An 18,294-nucleotide genomic window follows, 5' to 3' on the forward strand; every position below is an offset into this window, starting at 1 on the left:
TCATCGATTGGATTCTCGCTGGTCGGGCCGTGTTACGTGTCCCCGTGGCTCACGTTATGCTCGAGTTTTCGCCTCGTTGACTGCTGTCATTCGCGGAACGCTGATCGGATCGTGACCCCGTAATTTCTTCATTGGACAGTCTCGAACAACAAAACATCGAACGCCCGAGCAATTACTCATTTACGTAATTTCTATATCGCGTTGAGACCTGGCCAGTGTGTTCGACGTATAGTGCCTTGAGAATCCATGATGGCGGACGTTAAAAGATTGCGCTAGTGCATGCCTACGTAAGAAACACCGCGTATCTGTGTTTTTGTTCTCGGTTTCATCGAAACCGCCGAGTTTCGTGTTCAGATCTCCGTCTGAGCATCCGTTGCGCCATCGACACGCTAATTATCGTGTCGAATTCTCTCTCGCCCACTGTCCGTCGGGCTGTTATGTTTCGAGCATAAATTTTTTTATGGTGGCCGTGATCATGCAAGCTCAACAAACGCAGCAACAACAACAGCAAAACCATCAACAGATTGCCAGTACCGGCGTCATCCTCAAGATGAACGACATACAGCAGCAGCTCTCGACAGTTGGTACGTAGTCTCGCTCTCGATGATCTTTGCGAAGTTCTGCGCCAATGGAACCTTCGATATTTCATTAGCGAAGTTCAAGTCGATAGTCCGCCTAGCCCCAGCCTGTATTTAGATATTTATTTCGCTCTCTGCACGAGGTCTTTACGCGCGAACGATCGACACAAATATGAAACAGTATTTCTACAGGTTTTACAATTTCCGTTGCGTACATACTTGTACTCTTTGCCATCTGCACAATTTCTCATACTTCGGTCGAGTCCATGATTCGACAGTATTGTCTAATTTTTCGAAATCATCGAGATAACTGAACGCGGAATTTGAGAGACAGATGTCTCGCGAATTTATAAATAAAAATCAGGTCGCTGAATAGCGATAATCGAGCAGAATTCTATACGTATGGAAAGTGACCCGGTATTTCCAACGATCCATGCATATTTACGTTAATTACGTAATTAGAATCGTTTGTGCTAAAATTGTAGCGTTGATACTAACAAGTTCAAAGTTGGGAAATCGTTGAATTTCAATGGTCTTATACTTTACATTTTATTAGTCGAAACGGTCCCTGTTTCACTATAGCTTATTGTAATTTTCTTCGGTGTCTCTACCTGCTTTCCCTGAAATATCGTCGTACCGTCGGCATCTATAGAATTCGTCTTTGTCCACCTATTTCGAACGGTACTGCTATTATTGAAACAACTACATACCTTCGAAAGGCAGTGTTCAACAATAGGGTCCGAATAGACCCACGCATTGGTAGCCGAGGGTTAAGCCACCTTCTTTAGCCTGTCGCTCCCCAATATACCGACTCCCCTCTCCGTTAAAATGACGGTGGAATATTCCACTCCGTACTCCGTACCTATTCCATCTGCTTTCCGCGCGAGAGAGTGGGGACAGCCGTCCCTTCGTAAACCTCAGTGGTTCTCCATTATACTCGTTTTTACTTCTCCAATTTTACGAATTTTAAGCTCTTGGTTCTGTTTCAATTTTTCCTTGTTTAATTTGGCTAGGGAAGAGTTATAAAACAAACGAGGAACTCGCTTACAGTAAAAACTACTAAATGGTCTTAACAAATTCTATGTATACCGGACCATTATTACTTCACCTACCGGTGGTTATTTAATGGTCTTTTAAAAACGAATAATTGAGAGTCACGGTTACAATCGTAATGCAGCAAGTCATTCGTAATAACTAGAAATTAGCTAAATTGCGAAGCTAAATTACTTCTTCCCAATCAGGAGAAATCATATATTTCGTCTACTCAATTTTGCTATAAATGCATAAAGATTCGCAGTCTAATGATAGCATTGTGTGATCGTTTGTACAAAACTTATTGTCCTTCCGCACCGCGGACGTAACTGAATAAATGTCGCCCACACTGGATAAAATAAAAATGAAAAACAGCTAAGCTTGTCATATATCGTGACACGATATAAATTAGCGATATTTTTTCGTATTATACCTCGACATTTAACACTTCGATAACCGTGAAAAATAGGATTCCCAAACCGAAGTTGAGAACCACTAATTTGGTTTCTTTGTTGCGTACCCAGTCACGTACAACGAGTTACACGCACCCCGAGTAACTCTGAATTTTCTTGTTGAATTTTCTTTTGTTCAATAATTCCAAGTTATATCTACCACTACTTATCTACCACTACCACCCCAATCAGAATCATTATTTCATAACGATTTAAAGCAAAAATGGTGAAATCACAAAAATAGTTGCGAGGGAACTTTAAAAACAAAATCATTCATTTTATATTTTGCAATATTTCTCGTCATGACCAATAATGGTGACAGAAATCGGATGAAACACCCTGTACCCATTAGTTGTAATCACTAATGTACATTTAATTACATAACATTGATTACGAACGTACAATTCAACGCGGATTAACCAGTTGCACTCGAATGGTGAGTTGGAGGCGTTAATTAAAAATTACAATTTGCATTTCGTGTGCAGAATGTAAAAAAGATTACATCTTCTATAAATAAAAATCAAATGCTGTTCGTTGGTCACGACATCACGGGAGAACGGCTGGACCGATTTGGCTAATTTTTTTTTTTAAATTCGGGAAAAACTAACGCTTTTAGAATCATATTTCAATACAACAAAAAAACGAACGTCGTAGCTTTTAATCAATATTTAAATAGAACGTCGCAGCTTTTAATCAATATTTCAATAGAAATTTACATTATTGATGTCTGTTTGCATTATCGACATTATAAACATACGCCACTTAGTTAATTTCAAATACAATTTATTTTGGCGAGCGAGCTACAACAATCCTACTCGCGAAACTCGGGAAGCGAGGGAGCAACAACTCCCCTCTAGTAATTACATAGAACATAATTACATGTTCTAGGTTGAAAGAAACGTCTTGCAATTAAAATCGGTTCGAGTGCAGAGGGTTAATTCTAACGTGGAATTTATTACACAGAAGACTGTACCGATTGAAAACAGGTGTACGAATACTTTTCTGTATGCGCTGATACAAACGATGAAACAAATACGCACAAATTCCCGGTGGAAAAATTGTACAACAAACGGTCTACGTTAGTGTCCGAGGAAGGGCAAGGGTGCCGGGTTTGGTATCGCCGTTCCTGAGCCGGGTGTCTTCTTCTGTTCCCTCTTCCGTCTTCGCCGCAACGACGCAGGAGTCCGCCATAGTAGCGAAACGGACGAATCAGCGAGCCGCTCGCTGTGGCAGGGATAACCTGGTCGTAACGTAACTCGTAGAGGACCACGGCTCGACCAGTGTATACAGAAACCAGAAGTACGAACGCATCGAGAGGAACGTGACAGTGAGGATAAGTGGGCTACACGCTGTGGAAAGGTGGCATTTAAATACATAAACAATTAAGAGTGTATTTCGGCAAGTGGCGGTCGGAGTCTCTTGAAATTAATCGAGAACTCGACTTTGCAACTGCGTTTGGACTACGTGCGGCCGTGTGCACGCATGCCGAAACTACCGGGAAGGTCACAGCAACGAACCGAGAGGAACTCGCGAGCAAAATGAGCCTTCGACTGGTGGAGAAAAAGGAGACAGTTCTCAGGAGTACGAATGGGATCATCGGCACCGTTGTGAATACCTCAGATGAGATGACGAACGGGACCGGCGAGTGGCAGAACGGACAAAACCTTCTGGTCGTCACCCAGGACACGCAGGGCAAGGAGCTAATCGCAATCGCCGACAATCAGACCATAAACGTCGCCGTTGATTCTTACTGTTCGTATCTATTCACCTATCTGCCCCCCCCCCCGTACAGCTCGAAAAGAAAGTATTCATACACCACCCAGCTTCTATCGTAAAACACCGACACAGTTCTCCACCGTAGCTCTCGGAACTTTCTCCGAACAATTTCTGTGCCGAAAATTCCCGAGAAAACGATGTACGAATACTTTTTCCTTCCACTGTGCTGTTTCCACCCCTGTTCCGCGTTCTCCGTCGCCGGCAACCCCCTCGGGCATGCGTACCGCGGCCATAATATTTTCGTAACATGTCCGGCTGTTCTCCTCTCGGACATTTCTCGTCGAATTTCAAGTACGAGTTATCACGGGTTTCTAAGGCGATAGAAATAGAAAAATAAAGCTCGTCGAATATTTCGAAGGGCCAAACGCGACCCGTCATTGGCCGGGCTAGAGTTAAATGGAAATCGATCGTCCGAGACGCACTCGCATGATTTTTCTAGGGATTTTTACCCGAAACTCTGTTAATTGCGAACACTGGGCGAAACGTAATTCGAGACACGCTGCGACGGTGTACGAATATTTTTTTCTCGCATTGCTCTCGCAGTGATGACCCTGTCTTATTTTTAGTTATTTTTTTTTCATGAAACTTATAGTTACATTTCTGTTATTTCTTTTACTATTAGACGAGTAAATATCGTCAAAGGTTGCGTAAAAAGTTTCGTCATTGAGTAGGCATTGTTTCGCCGGTGCGCCGGTGTCGATGTTTTTCTCACTTGTTGTTCCTTTTTTTACGTTTGACGATAACGGCAACAGATCGAAGACCTACATCCCCTGCGTTGATAATAAACTACCGATTTATTTAGCACGGAGCCATTGAAATGTGACCGAAATTCTAGAGAAAACGATGCACGAGTACTTTTTCTTTTCGCTGTATTTTTCCCGTTCCGTTCCGCGTCTCTCGTCGCCGGCAAACTTAACCCTCGGGCATGCGTGTTGGAGACGCTAACGTTTTCGCAACACGTACGCCGCTTTCTTCGCCGAAATCGTGCAGGATTAAAAATGAGGGAGGTGTACAAAGAATTGTAGGACGAGGGAATTGGGGGGGAAAAAGCATGTTGAATATGTTGACGGGTCGAATGCAAGAGCTAAATGGAAATCGATCGTCCGAGACGCGCTTACATGATTTTTCTGGGGACTTTTACCCGGAGGTTTGCTAATTGGGAACACTGAGGCGGAATATAATTCGACAAGGGAAGCACCCCCAACTGCTCGACTACGATTTTAACGAGCTCTGCACGTACATTGGACGTTCGAGAATTTGCGGGATGTAAAAATGGTTCGAACTCTATTTCCAGGGCTGCTGGAGCTCGCTCATAGGGAATATCAAGCAGGGGACTATGAAAACGCAGAAAGACACTGTATGCAGCTTTGGCGGCAGGAGACAAACAACACAGGGGTTCTTCTGTTACTGTCTTCGATTCATTTCCAATGCAGAAGGCTAGAGAAGTAAATATTTTGATGAAAATTTTACAAGATAAATTGTATTTCGGTGTCCGGTTCGTTTGCAATAAATTTCCTTCTGAATTTTCCAGGTCAGCCCATTACAGTAGCTTGGCCATAAAGCAAAATCCATTACTGGCAGAAGCGTACAGCAACCTCGGTAACGTTTTCAAGGAGCGCGGCCAACTGCAGGAGGCGTTGGAAAACTATCGGCACGCGGTTCGATTGAAACCAGACTTTATCGACGGTTACATTAACCTGGCAGCCGCGTTGGTCGCTGCGGGAGACATGGAACAAGCTGTTCAAGCTTACGTGACCGCTCTACAATACAACCCAGTGAGAAATCTACGATAACGTTAGAATCTCAAATCCCTGGAGCGATCTGTTTTGAAAGGGTATAGCACGATGGCGGGGTCGAAGGTGTAATTTTATTGCAACTAGAGATTGTTAACACATTGTGTACGACGCACAGTAGGCGATTTGATCGAAACTCGATTCAAAATCAAAGAACTTTCGATAGAAATGAGGTAGAGCGATGGAATTTTTTTTAAATCAAAGCTGAAACTTTGCAGAATATGGGAAAAATAGGGAGATTATGGTACGAACGTCTTTTAACCTTGAGAAAATTCGTTAAACATGCAGAATTTCAAGAAATCGGGTTTGCAATATCCTGAGGTCGTAGAAAAATTTTGAGATCAGATTTGAAATCAGCGTGAAAAAATCTACAGGAAATCATGTATAGCATGTTCAAAAAAAAATTTTCCGCGCGTGGTATTGGGAAAACCACAATTTTCTTGAAATTCTGCATGTTTAACGAATTTTCTCAAGGTTAAAAAACGTTCGTACCATAATCTCCCTATTTTTCCCATATTCTGGAAAGTTTCAGCTTTGATTTTAAAAAAATTTCATCGTTCTACCTCATTTCTGTCGGAAGTTCTTTGATTTTGAATAGAGTTTCGACCAAATTGCCCACTGTGCGGCGCTCGCTCAACAGAGCCTGCGATGAAATGATTTTTTAGCGTTAAACCCGACTGATCTCGTGACCCGTACGCAATGTGTTAAGCTTTTACAACGAAAAGCACTCTTCACCCCGTTAAACGGCCGTGTCCCGCGGTTTCAAACGATTTTCGAGGGAGATTCCCATCGCGATGGTACTCGCGAGACTAAGAAATGTATTCGTCTGTGTTGCAGGATCTCTATTGCGTGAGGAGCGATCTTGGTAATCTTTTGAAAGCATTAGCAAGACTTGACGAAGCGAAGGTAGGTTTGTTTCTCGATTGGCACTAGGTGTACATTAATTCAACGTGTGATGCGCATACTCGGATGCATCGGTGCCAGGCGCAGCTGAACGTTCATGAGAGATGTTCGTCGACGTGTTGATTCCTCGCTTCACGGACAACACCAGTGCACCGATGCATTCCGCACTATGCGCACGAGCGCTAGTAAGCAGCTCTGCGGAATGGTCAGGAATCGATCCGACTATAAATCGCGCATCATTCTCGCGGAGAGCCTTTCTCGTCGCAGTTGAGAAATAGCGCGCGGCGCGCGATGCTGCGCTATCGCGACAACGACAACGCGCGGTATTTCCTGAAGGAAAAGAGATGTCCGATAGCGCGCCAAGCATCGCGCGCGCTCTTCCCCAATCCCGATCGATCGACGATGTCGCGTTTGAATCGCCCGATCTGTCCTCTCGATCGTGGATCAGCGTGACGGAAACGGCATCAAACGCGGCGCACGAGATCTCTGATCGGGAGTCGAAGCTGGAAACAGTTTGAAAACCCCTCCTGGCACTGCGCAAAGCGTCTTGCAATAACACCCCGATGGGAAATCGACCGAAATCTAGCCGCCACGGTGTTATTGCAAATCCTGACTGAAAAACTGCCGGTCCTATTACAGCATGATGTGTATCGGTATTTTTTTCTTCTCTCTCTCTCTCTTGCCCTTGCTTTCTTTCTCTCTAATCTCGAATTAGATTCTGAGAATGCATAATGCTTCTTTTTGGTTCGCGTACTTTTTTTCGTTGAAAACGAGGCAAGCTAGAATAGGGCCCGCAGAGCGCGACCGTAGCTGGTAAGCTCATCTCTCATTTGAGTCAGCTCATTCTGAATGTGTATCTGCCTCTCTAGGTATACTGATCCGTAACATATACGTGGACACAAATGCGACCTTTTCTTTCCAACAACTCTTTCCAACTTTTGAGAGTATACCGAGTCTCTTTGTGTGTACGGTGATCTATATATACATATATATATATATATATAATGATAAATTGCGCGAGATCACTTGACGAATTATATGTTTTTTTCGCTCGCTTATCGCCCGCCCGATAACAGTAATATAAATAAATTTCGACGAGTGTTTTCGTCGTCTTTTCGGCTGGAAACTCACGGGATTCTCTCGTGTCCCAAGAGTTTCGCCGACGTTCTAGCTTGTTGATACGATAGAAAAAAAAAGAAATGATCCGAATGGAAGGATCTATCGGTGGTAAATTGATAAGAGTCAAGTGGTCTGCTTCTCACAGTGCAGCGCGGCGCGGCGACTGCCTACGAGCTTCCTGCTCTCACAGACGGTACACTTTAACGCTCGTAATATCGGCTCGTTTGCCTCGAAACGGTCTTTGAGCCGTTCTCTGCCGCGGATTTGATCGGAAGTTCTGTGTAGCAGGGAAGCTCGTCGGCGGGTATCAAACGCAGACCGTCGAGAAAGGCCTTCCGCTGAATTTCCTGCCACTCTTGAGCGCCGTCTAGTCCGCTCGTTCGTTTGTTCGCTCAGTACGTTCCGCCACCAGTAATTCACATCCAAACACACAGAAATAGGCCAGTCCGCCATTTAAATAAAACGTGCTATTCAAACACCTGCCTGTAATTGTTTATTTATGAAGAAATTTCGAGATACAGTCAGGAACAGGAAATAGTACACTGTATTCACTTCACGTTTTACTTACCATTAGTTACCAATTCTGCTTTTCTTTGTTGAAGATTACTTGAAAATCTCTAACTAATTACATCTACGTATTCCAAATGGTTCACTTAATCCCTGGAGTGTTTTATTTAATTTTGCGCATCCGCGTATCTAATTGTTTCGAACGATGCAAACGACAAATGAATCTAGTTTCATTTCTAGTTATAAAATTGTTGATGTCCGTTTACCTTGATTCGTACCTACACTTTTGTGTCAGACTGTAGCGGTACGATCGCGCTTGATTAAATACGGGGATCTCGATCGCGTTCGATGCGTATTATTTAAATAAAACCAGTGCCCATCTCTGTGTAGAAAAAATAGTCGGGGATTTCGCGCGAAACGAGAATTTTTGGGAAGTTTGAAAAACAATCGGCAAACAGCACCGATCCAACGGGAGAAAAGAAGAAATTTAGTTTCACCGGTTTCTCGAGGAGAGTCGATTTCGTTGATTTCTTATATTAGAGATGTATGTTCCGATGTATGGTGGCTGGCGATCTCAGCGAAGCGTGCCCTCGCAGAACACGGGGCACGCACGACTTAGGTACCTCTGTGAAAGAGTTGAAAATATAACATAAGAGAAAAAAAAAGACAAAAAAATTGAGGCGAAGAGTATCAGTGAAGAGACATTAACGCAGCTGTCTTATTGTTGTGGATGGGATGATCAACTCTAGGAGGGGAAGTCGGAGCAATGTGATTGGTCTCGGTTACCATGGGTTCCTTCGTCAAACGGTGAATCTGAATGTGGTTATTCAGTAACACACTGTCTCTCGGTCTAAGTTTATTATGAGAGCTTGCGAGCCGTACCTACCGTCAACCTACCGAAGGGTACTCTGCAGGTAAAGTAATTCCCGTAGGCCGGTCTCTGAACTATTCCGTCAGACACATCGATGTTGTTCCGAATGATTCCGCGAGAAACTTGAAAGTTGGATATCTCCCTTTGATCCGCCCCGGGGTTTCACAGTTGTTGTTTTTTCTTTGCTTTTTCCAGCTTCGTTGGCTCCACTTTCGAACTCTCCAGGGCTGACCAATCTCTTCCACACTTCTAATTCACAAAATGCGACGAGCAACGTCACGCTCTAACATAATAGAAGATCGTTGAACGCTCGGTGAACAAAAATATGCCGAGGAGAGGCATTCTTTAATAGTATACGAAACATAATCGAGTCATATCTTTCAGGATCATTAATTGTATAAATATTTTTAAGCTCTTTTTGATCTACCGCAGCCAGCGCTTCAGTTGATTCAGTGAATTGATTCAGTCACGAGACGATAAATCCGCGTAAAGACCAGTTTTCGTTCGTCTTTGCGCATCTTTGCTCTAATTGGTTCACGAAAGTGGGGAGTGGGTAGTGCTAGGCTCGCTGCGCCCCACTATGGGCCAAACTGACGTAATCTGTGTCAAAATCAAAGAACTTTCGATAGTAATGAGATAGAGCGATGAAATTTTTTTTAATGAAAGCTGAAACTTTGCAGAATATGGGATAATTATGGAGATTGTACTACGAACGTCTTTTAACCTTGAAAGAATTCGTTAAACTTGCACAATTTCAAGAAAACTGTGGTTTTTCCAATACCACGCGCGGAAAAAATTTTTTTCAACATGCGACACATCATTTCCCGTAGATTTTTTTACTCTCTCGTAACGGCTACTATAAGAACATTGCAGAGACATAATAGCTTCTCGCTCAGAGTCGATCAGACGTTGAGCATACATTTCGAAAGCACAAGGTGACCTTCGCGATAAGAAAGCAAAATATTTGAGGTATTAGAAGTGGTAAATTTGGTGGGTTACCCTCGGTTGGTCAACAACTCATTTCGCCGACACTGTTTTCATCGACGATTTAACCGACAGAAACTTTCGTCGACACGATGTTTTTATCTACACGGTCAAATCGTCGACAAATGTCTTCATCGGCACGGTTTGACCGACACTAACACGGTCAAATCGTCGACGAAAGCTGCGTCGGCGAAATGATTTGTCGACCACCCGAGGGTAACCCAAATTTGGGGGTGGGACAGCCCGTGTACGCTCGGTTGGTCAGCCCTGTAACGCGGAATCAATGGAGAGGGTCCAGAGAAGCCATAATTCGGCTTGGAACTCTGAAACGGTGTCTAAAGCTCATCCAACTTCGTTTCCGTCCGGTTTCTCCTGGTTGTTCCTCGCTGCAAAATCGACCGACCCCCCCCCCCCCCTGAACTCTCCAAGCCTTTCTAACCGTGTCCCTTAAGAGATCGGCCGACTGTAAATGCCCTTTTACTTATTGTTTAGGTACGGATTACTCTGTTTTACATGATGCAGCCCGCCTCTCGACACGCGCGATGCACATCCCTGCTTGACCCTTAGGAGCGTCGTCACGTGTAAAATGGAAATTCGAAAAACGTGCTTCTATCATATTTTTTTCCAATTGCTCTCGAACGAGACCGATTTCGATTATTATTGTATTTTCTCTGTGCGTTTAACCACGCAACATATATATATGTAGATTTGTGTAGCTGGTAACGGGGACACGCGGATGATGACGATGATCACACACGATACTTTCAACACACATGTTTGTTCAAGCTCTCAACAAAGCAAGACGGGAGAATCCTCGACGGGGTGAATTGGCCGAGTGACAATGATGACTATGATGAGAAAATGACGATGGCGAACACGTCGTGTCACGTGCCTGTCGAGTCCACCGGACGCATTCCGGAGAGTCGACGGACACGAGACGAGACGCACACGAGTCGCTCATACGTTACCACGATGACGTTTCTAGCGCGCACCTTGATTACCCTTCTTTCCCGACATCAAACCAGATCCTCCTCCCAATAACACGACTCGCAGAATGGGATCTTCGTTTTCTCTGTCTTCGTTCCGGACCAACGCCCCCCATCGCCCGATCGTCGATCAAATCACCGGAAATCAATCAGCACAGATCCAAAGGATACTTTTCAAATTAGACGCGCGCCGGACTACGTCACGAGTCTGCTCTTAACGCCTAAATGGACACTTCGAAGAAAATGTGTTGGTCACTTCGTATATTTTCGACAAAATTATTTTCCAAATGACAGTATAGGGGTTAAAATTATTTTCCAGTGCTACGGGTTAAAAGAATCTTTTCAATATCGAAGTAAATATAAATACATAATATTTGCTTGGAGTAGCAATTTTTAGCGACCATAAAAATAGCATGTCGCGGTTAATTGACGAAAGAGTTCAATTAGAGCGTGGTAGAGGACGACTCTGTGGAAACCGGTGCGCTAAGAACGGTTATTCAATCGGTCCACACACCTGTTGATACGGGAAAATGGAATCAGGGGCGACGGGGGGGACGGTAGGTAGCAGCGAAGGAAGACAGACAGGGCGAAGGTGAGAATAGATGTGTTTTGTGTTCTCTGAGGTTTTCGAGGATGGTGAATTGTGTGAAAGCTGCGGCGCGGCGAGGAGAGGTCGGGCAGTGCGCGCGGCGCGTCCCTGACAGTACGCGAGTCGGAGTTCCTCTAATACGTGGTTTGTCTGTAGGCATGCTATCTAAAGGCGATCGAAACGCGTCCGGACTTCGCGGTCGCCTGGAGCAACCTTGGCTGCGTGTTCAATGCACAGGGAGAGATCTGGCTGGCGATCCATCACTTCGAGAAGGCAGTCGCGCTGGATCCGAACTTCTTGGACGCGTACATCAACCTTGGCAACGTTCTCAAAGAGGCCAGGATCTTCGATAGGTAAGGCCTTCTTCCTCATCGTCCCAGCCTTAGACCTCTAGAGTGCTCGGATCGGTCGTTTGGCTCGGTTCCCCGGTGTTTTCTGAACGTTTATGCAGCAATTACTCAGCCATTACTTGCACGATACAGCCTGTCCATTGTGCTTAAACTGTGGATAGACCTGGTCTTGAGATACTTATTGTTTGAACGCTGGAAAATGGTTCTGTGCACCTTATAAAGAGGATTCCCATATTGTTTGAACATTGTCGTTAAATATCCGAGTTAGTTGATCCATCAAGATGCTGGAAAACAACACAAGAGCTAGCAAACTGTTGAATTATAAATGCAACGGCCCAGACGAACACTCGGTTCTTATGAAGTGTAGAGCACGATATACATATGTCATTGCAACGTTTCAGTTCGTTGCAGGTTTTTAAAAATTAGTTGAATTAATTGGTGTATAGTAGTCGAGACGATTAGCTCAACGGGTGAGGCGCGTGCTTGTCAAGCAGAGGACCCGGGTTCGATTCCCTATTCCGACATGCTGTTAATCAGTTCCCTTTTTCTGTCCTATTCAATCCTGATCTGGATGCACAGTTTGATCGATCGTCGTCTTTGATCTATATTGACGTCGGTTTTAAAGTCTGTGCTAGAGAAACTGACTTTATAGTTATTCCGTTGATGGTCTGTTTGGACCTTAACGGTAGTAAGGAGTCGTACAAAACTGTTCCCTAAATCTACTCGGTTGCGAAATTTTTGTAAGCCTATCGAATCATTTCACTATATATAAATTTTATAATTTCTGATGAAGCATTCTGGTGAAGTATTTTACTTCCGGCGGAGGAAAGTCACGAGAGATCGCGCAGAGCAGGGTTTTACGTGTTCCATCCCCGAATGCGTATATGATAAAGTAAAAATCACGGTGTATCTGGTGCGCATGAGTCAGCATGTAAACAGGGAATCGATATTCATGCAACGTCCTTTCAAGTTCATCGTCCCTTGTCTCTCTTCAGAGCGATGCCCGCGATGAGTCTTTCACTCAACACGACGCGTGTTCTCGAATCTTACCAGAAAAATAAATACAAATTATATTTTCCCGATGACAAACCTATTATCCTGCACCCTTGAAAATCTAGATAAGGTCGATGTAGTCATTTTTATAAGACAACGTATATCAGAGATAGAGCGTAGCCAAAGTGATATTAAAAAAGTCTCTACGTCGTCGAATATCTGGAACATTCCAAGAGCGGTCTAGACCCATTGCCACCCCCTCGTTGTCCTTGAGTCCACGCACTTGGTGTTGCAACGTCTTGGCAACGGGTAGACTCGGCTGCCTACGATCCGGATTCCTTATTCGCACGTAGTCCACGGTCCGAAGCTGTTTCTCGGTGGTTACGCACAACACAGCGGGAGAAACTCGGCGTGCTATCGATTCCAACACTCGCTCCGCCCCCACGAGGGAGAAGAACCCTTTACTACTTGTGGGAGGAGAGGGTGCACGGTCCTTAACGGGGGGGAGTTGGTGGATATTACCAAAAACGTAGTGTCTCCCGGCTTCAAGTTTTCTCGAGGCGTCGATTCCGTCCGAAACGGTCCATCCTGTTTCCTCTTCGCTCCCGATCGTGACAACCGTCGATTTCTCGGGACAAGGCAAGCTTTCTCCGGAAGAAAAGCATCGAAATGGGGAAGGAATGGACTGCCAGTGCGTTGTCGTGTACACGGTGATCTCGCCCTCGGCCACGATCGCACCTCCTTTACGCGCGCGATTAGAGCGAGCCCTCTCGAGACCCTCGAGCCCCGGATGCATCTCTTGGCTTAGACACACTGTCAAAAGGTTAATTCCGACTTGTTGTCTCGCTACCAGCTCTCCCTCTCTCTCTCTCTCCCTCTCTCTCGTAATCGTATCTCCCTCTCTCGCCGGCCGGTGTGCAGGTGTCACTCTCTATAGGCGCACAACCAGCACGTGCTCCATCCGGGTGATATTCACCGCTCTCCCCGGAGAATATACAGGCATACAACAAACAAAAGTTTCCTTTTTCTTCTAGAAAAAGTCGTACTCACTGCAATTATAAAATACAGGCTGACAAGAAATAACGGAGTTAAACATTTCTTATTATAATTCTGTCAAATCGACGAATTTTGAAAAACCTAATGATAACAACCATAACATAGACCTCTGTAAATCGTAAGGTACTAAGAATCTTTTGCTACATCGGGATTTTAAATCGGATCTTTTGCCACGTACGCAATTAAATGACACGTTTGCAGCTTTATGACTTAGTCCTAGTGCCGTCTGTATGTCAGACATTGTTCTTTGAAAAAGAAGGAACTTCCTGTTCAGAAAGGCTTACGAAAACAGTGCGAATTCACGCGAGCGATATTATTAATGTTTTATTAGAAACATCATTTAACGACTGTTTTCTTTTTTAAACAGAGCTGTAGCTGCCTATTTGCGTGCACTGAATCTCAGTCCCAACAATGCGGTCGTTCACGGAAACTTGGCCTGCGTTTACTATGAACAAGGGTAAGGCTCGCTTCTCTTAATGCGTTACGATTATAGTGGAGCAGCGAGGTGGGCTGTGCGGTGAACAAAAACGGATAGTAACGAGGAACAAAGAAAATACATATGTACTTTTTCTTTAGTATGTGTCGAAATGTTGTCACGAATGTTGGTTTCTTTTCACCGCGCCGCTATCATCGATGCTCGCCGCTCCACTATAACCGCACCCTTACGCTTCTACGCTGGAACGATGTTAATTACTGATTTTCATTTAACAGGCTCATCGACTTGGCGATCGACACGTATCGTCGCGCCATCGAATTGCAACCCAACTTCCCAGATGCATACTGCAATCTGGCGAACGCGCTCAAAGAGAAAGGGCAGGTGGTCGAGGCCGAGGACTGCTACAATACAGCCCTTCGCTTGTGTCCTTCGCACGCCGATTCCCTTAATAATCTGGTAATTGCAGATACTTTGTTAGAGTCATTGGAACAAGGCATTCTGACTTGTCTAGTAATTTTCTAGCGTTAACACTAGCTTTACGAAGCACTCTGTTATTAAAAAATGCTTTCTCGTGCACTTGGTAAATTCAAGAATCTTTCTGTATCCGTTTGCGAGCCCGTATCACAGAAAAAATGCTCTACGGCCTTCTAAATAGAATCGTTTATAAATATGTTTCTTCTATCGATCGTATTTGCTGATAATAAATTTTTAAATGTTTTCAGCGCAACGATTCGATCGTTTATTACGAATTATAAAGCAACTTTGCTAATTGTCAAACAAAATCAACGTTTCGTCCTAGTTTGGATCTTTTTCAAGATTTTTTTTTAATCGCGTCTGTAAATTAAATATGTTGTAGTAATTTTGAAAAAAAAACAGAAATATTGAGTGACAATTAGCAAAGTTGCTTTATAATTCGTAATAAACGATCGAACCGTTGCGCCGAAAACATTGAAAAATTTAGAATCTTTTATAAATCTGTAAATTTCTATGGTAGATTTTTTGTAACGATTGATGTGTTCTCGTGGCAGGCCAACATAAAACGGGAACAAGGATACATAGAGGAGGCGACACGACTGTACTTGAAAGCGCTGGAAGTGTTCCCCGAGTTCGCGGCGGCTCACAGCAACCTCGCTTCCGTGTTACAACAGCAAGGAAAGTTAAACGAGGCGCTGATGCATTACAAGGAGGCCATTCGTATTCAGCCGACTTTCGCGGACGCTTACTCGAATATGGGTAACACCCTGAAGGAGATGCAAGATATCCAAGGGGCTCTACAATGTTACACGAGGGCTATTCAAATCAATCCCGCTTTCGCCGACGCTCATTCCAATTTAGCTTCGATCCACAAAGACTCCGGGAACATTCCCGAGGCGATCCAATCGTACAGAACCGCGCTGAAGCTGAAGCCCGACTTCCCGGACGCGTACTGCAATCTAGCGCATTGTCTGCAGATCGTCTGCGATTGGACCGATTACGAGGCTCGAATGAAGAAGCTAGTCTCGATCGTGGCGGAACAATTGGACAAAAACAGGCTGCCCAGCGTGCACCCGCACCATTCCATGCTCTATCCTCTTTCGCACGATTTCAGAAAAGCGATCGCGGCCAGGCACGCGAACCTCTGCATCGAGAAGATCCATGTTTTGCACAAACAACCGTACAAATATCCTCGCGAAGTTAGCACTCGCCTAAGGATCGGCTACGTGTCGTCAGACTTTGGAAATCACCCCACCAGTCATCTGATGCAATCGATCCCGGGACTACACGAACGACAGAGCGTCGAGATATTCTGCTACGCTTTGAGCTCCGACGATGGAACCACTTTCAGAGCTAAGATCGCCAGAGAATCAGAACACTTTATCGATCTATCGCAGATCCCGTGCAACGGGAAGGCCGCTGATCGTATCAACGCGGATGGAATACACATTCTAGTAAACATGAACGGCTACACGAAAGGCGCCAGAAACGAAATATTTGCTCTCCGACCGGCACCGATTCAGGTGATGTGGCTGGGATATCCGGGAACGTCCGGAGCCAGTTTCATGGATTATTTAATCACGGACGAGGTCACCTCGCCGGTAGAGCTTGCCAGTCAGTACAGCGAGAAGCTCGCGTACATGCCGCACACGTACTTCATTGGAGATCACAAGTAAGTTAATTATATTTATTTAGACCAGACCCCTGGGCGACGCTGGCTCAGAAAACACATGTTGCTACTACTCTGGGACTGTCTCACCGAGCAAGAGAAGGAGAGAAATAGCAACATGTGTTCTTCGAGCCAGTGTCACCCAAGTCTGATTTAGACTGTCTAGGACTTGAGACTGTCCTTGAGAAGGTCGTTGGAATCTGTGAAATCTGTTATTTCTTCAATGGTTTATTAATTGTTTGAATTGTCCTCTGTTAGGCAAATGTTCCCGCATCTCAAGGAACGGCTGATCCTGACGGACAAATTGAACATGAAGGGCAAGGTGGCGGACAACGTAGCAGTGATAAACGCTACCGACTTGTCCCCCATGATCGAGAACACCCTCGTGAAGGAGATCCGCGAAGTAATTGTACCTGATGCGAAAAATAAACCTGTTGAGATCTCGTTGAAAGTCGCGGAATTGCCGACAACCACACCGATCGAAACGATGATCGCTTCCGGTCAGTGTCAGATGTCTGTCAACGGCGTTGTAGTCCAAAATGGCATGACCACGACGCAGGCGAACAATAAGACTGCAACGGGTGAAGAAGTGCCTCAGAACATTGTGATCACGACGAGACAACAGTACGGTTTACCCGAGGACGCGGTTGTATATTGCAACTTCAATCAGCTGTACAAAATTGACCCGCTCACGCTTCACATGTGGGCACGAGTAAGTTTCTCTCATCATTAAACTGCAGATCTTTACGTAAAATCAAGATTTTCTACTGAGTCCTCAACGCTTGAGCTTGAAACTCAAAGGCTCGAGTCTTCTGTATTAACTGGGTGTGTTTGAATATTCCGACGTAATATAATATGTATACACAGCCTAGATGCGACTGTGCCCTCTGTGACAAATATTATAACATAACAGCTGAGAGCTGAGCGTTGAAGCTTTGAGTCTTAAAGCTTTGAAAGCTTAAACTTTATATAATTGTAGCCTTAGAAACTTAGTCTTTAAGACTGAGCTCTGGAGCTTCGAAGACTCGAGCTTTATACAACACTAGTTGTCAGTCACACAGTGATAGATGTGGTGTACTGAATACACCGCGCGGGTAGTTATGTGAAAATTCAGGGCGCGGGTAGTTAAAGGTTAATAAAGAACACCAGCCGAACGTCAACGTCGTTACAATTTACTGTTAATTTCCAGATTCTGAAACAAGTGCCCAACTCGGTGCTATGGCTGCTGCGTTTCCCAGCAGTCGGCGAGCCAAATCTGCAGGCTACAGCTCAACAATTAGGTTTATCAGCCGGCAGGATTCTGTTCAGCAATGTCGCAGCGAAGGAGGAACACGTTAGGCGAGGACAATTGGCTGATGTCTGTCTAGACACGCCGCTCTGCAACGGTCACACGACCAGCATGGACGTTCTGTGGACTGGAACACCAGTGGTCACACTGCCAGGAGAGACGTTAGCGTCACGTGTCGCTGCTAGTCAGTTGAATACCCTGGGATGCCCCGAATTAGTTGCACAGACGAGACAAGAGTACCAGGATATCGCGATTCGTTTGGGCACAGACAGGGAATAGTAAGTGAATTATTTTATTTTGTTAATCGGAAACGACATCCTGCAACATTTTTGACACTCTCGCACGGGATGATCCCGAACTTACATCTTCAGATCCTAATGTAATGTTGGGAGGGTGTAGTTCTCGAAAAAAATAATTTTAATAAGGAAACGTGTCTTT

General features: G+C 44.7%; 1 protein-coding gene across 5 annotated transcripts in view; it reads left to right on the top strand.

The window, feature by feature from the left end:
• Sxc (O-linked N-acetylglucosamine (GlcNAc) transferase sxc) overlaps positions 1-18,294 on the top strand; it is a 19,589-nt gene continuing 1,295 nt past the window's right edge. Inside the window, exons 1-11 of one of the 5 annotated variants that reach the window (XM_076430159.1) lie at positions 1-584; positions 3,146-3,814; positions 5,169-5,283; positions 5,370-5,613; positions 6,469-6,537; positions 11,747-11,943; positions 14,357-14,446; positions 14,701-14,881; positions 15,454-16,571; positions 16,827-17,280; positions 17,758-18,134. In XM_076430159.1, the coding sequence (XP_076286274.1) occupies positions 3,601-3,814; positions 5,169-5,283; positions 5,370-5,613; positions 6,469-6,537; positions 11,747-11,943; positions 14,357-14,446; positions 14,701-14,881; positions 15,454-16,571; positions 16,827-17,280; positions 17,758-18,134 (3,059 nt within the window). In that variant the 5' untranslated portion in view covers positions 1-584; positions 3,146-3,600. Of the gene's footprint in view, positions 585-3,127; positions 3,815-5,132; positions 5,284-5,369; positions 5,614-6,468; positions 6,538-11,746; positions 11,944-14,356; positions 14,447-14,700; positions 14,882-15,453; positions 16,572-16,826; positions 17,281-17,757; positions 18,135-18,294 lie in introns of those variants that run through there. The other 4 variants (XM_076430157.1, XM_076430160.1, XM_076430161.1 and 1 more) reach the window with 4 other exon arrangements.

The sequence above is a fragment of the Lasioglossum baleicum genome, chromosome 9, assembly GCF_051020765.1.
Source record: "Lasioglossum baleicum chromosome 9, iyLasBale1, whole genome shotgun sequence".
Classification (NCBI taxonomy): domain Eukaryota; kingdom Metazoa; phylum Arthropoda; class Insecta; order Hymenoptera; family Halictidae; genus Lasioglossum; species Lasioglossum baleicum.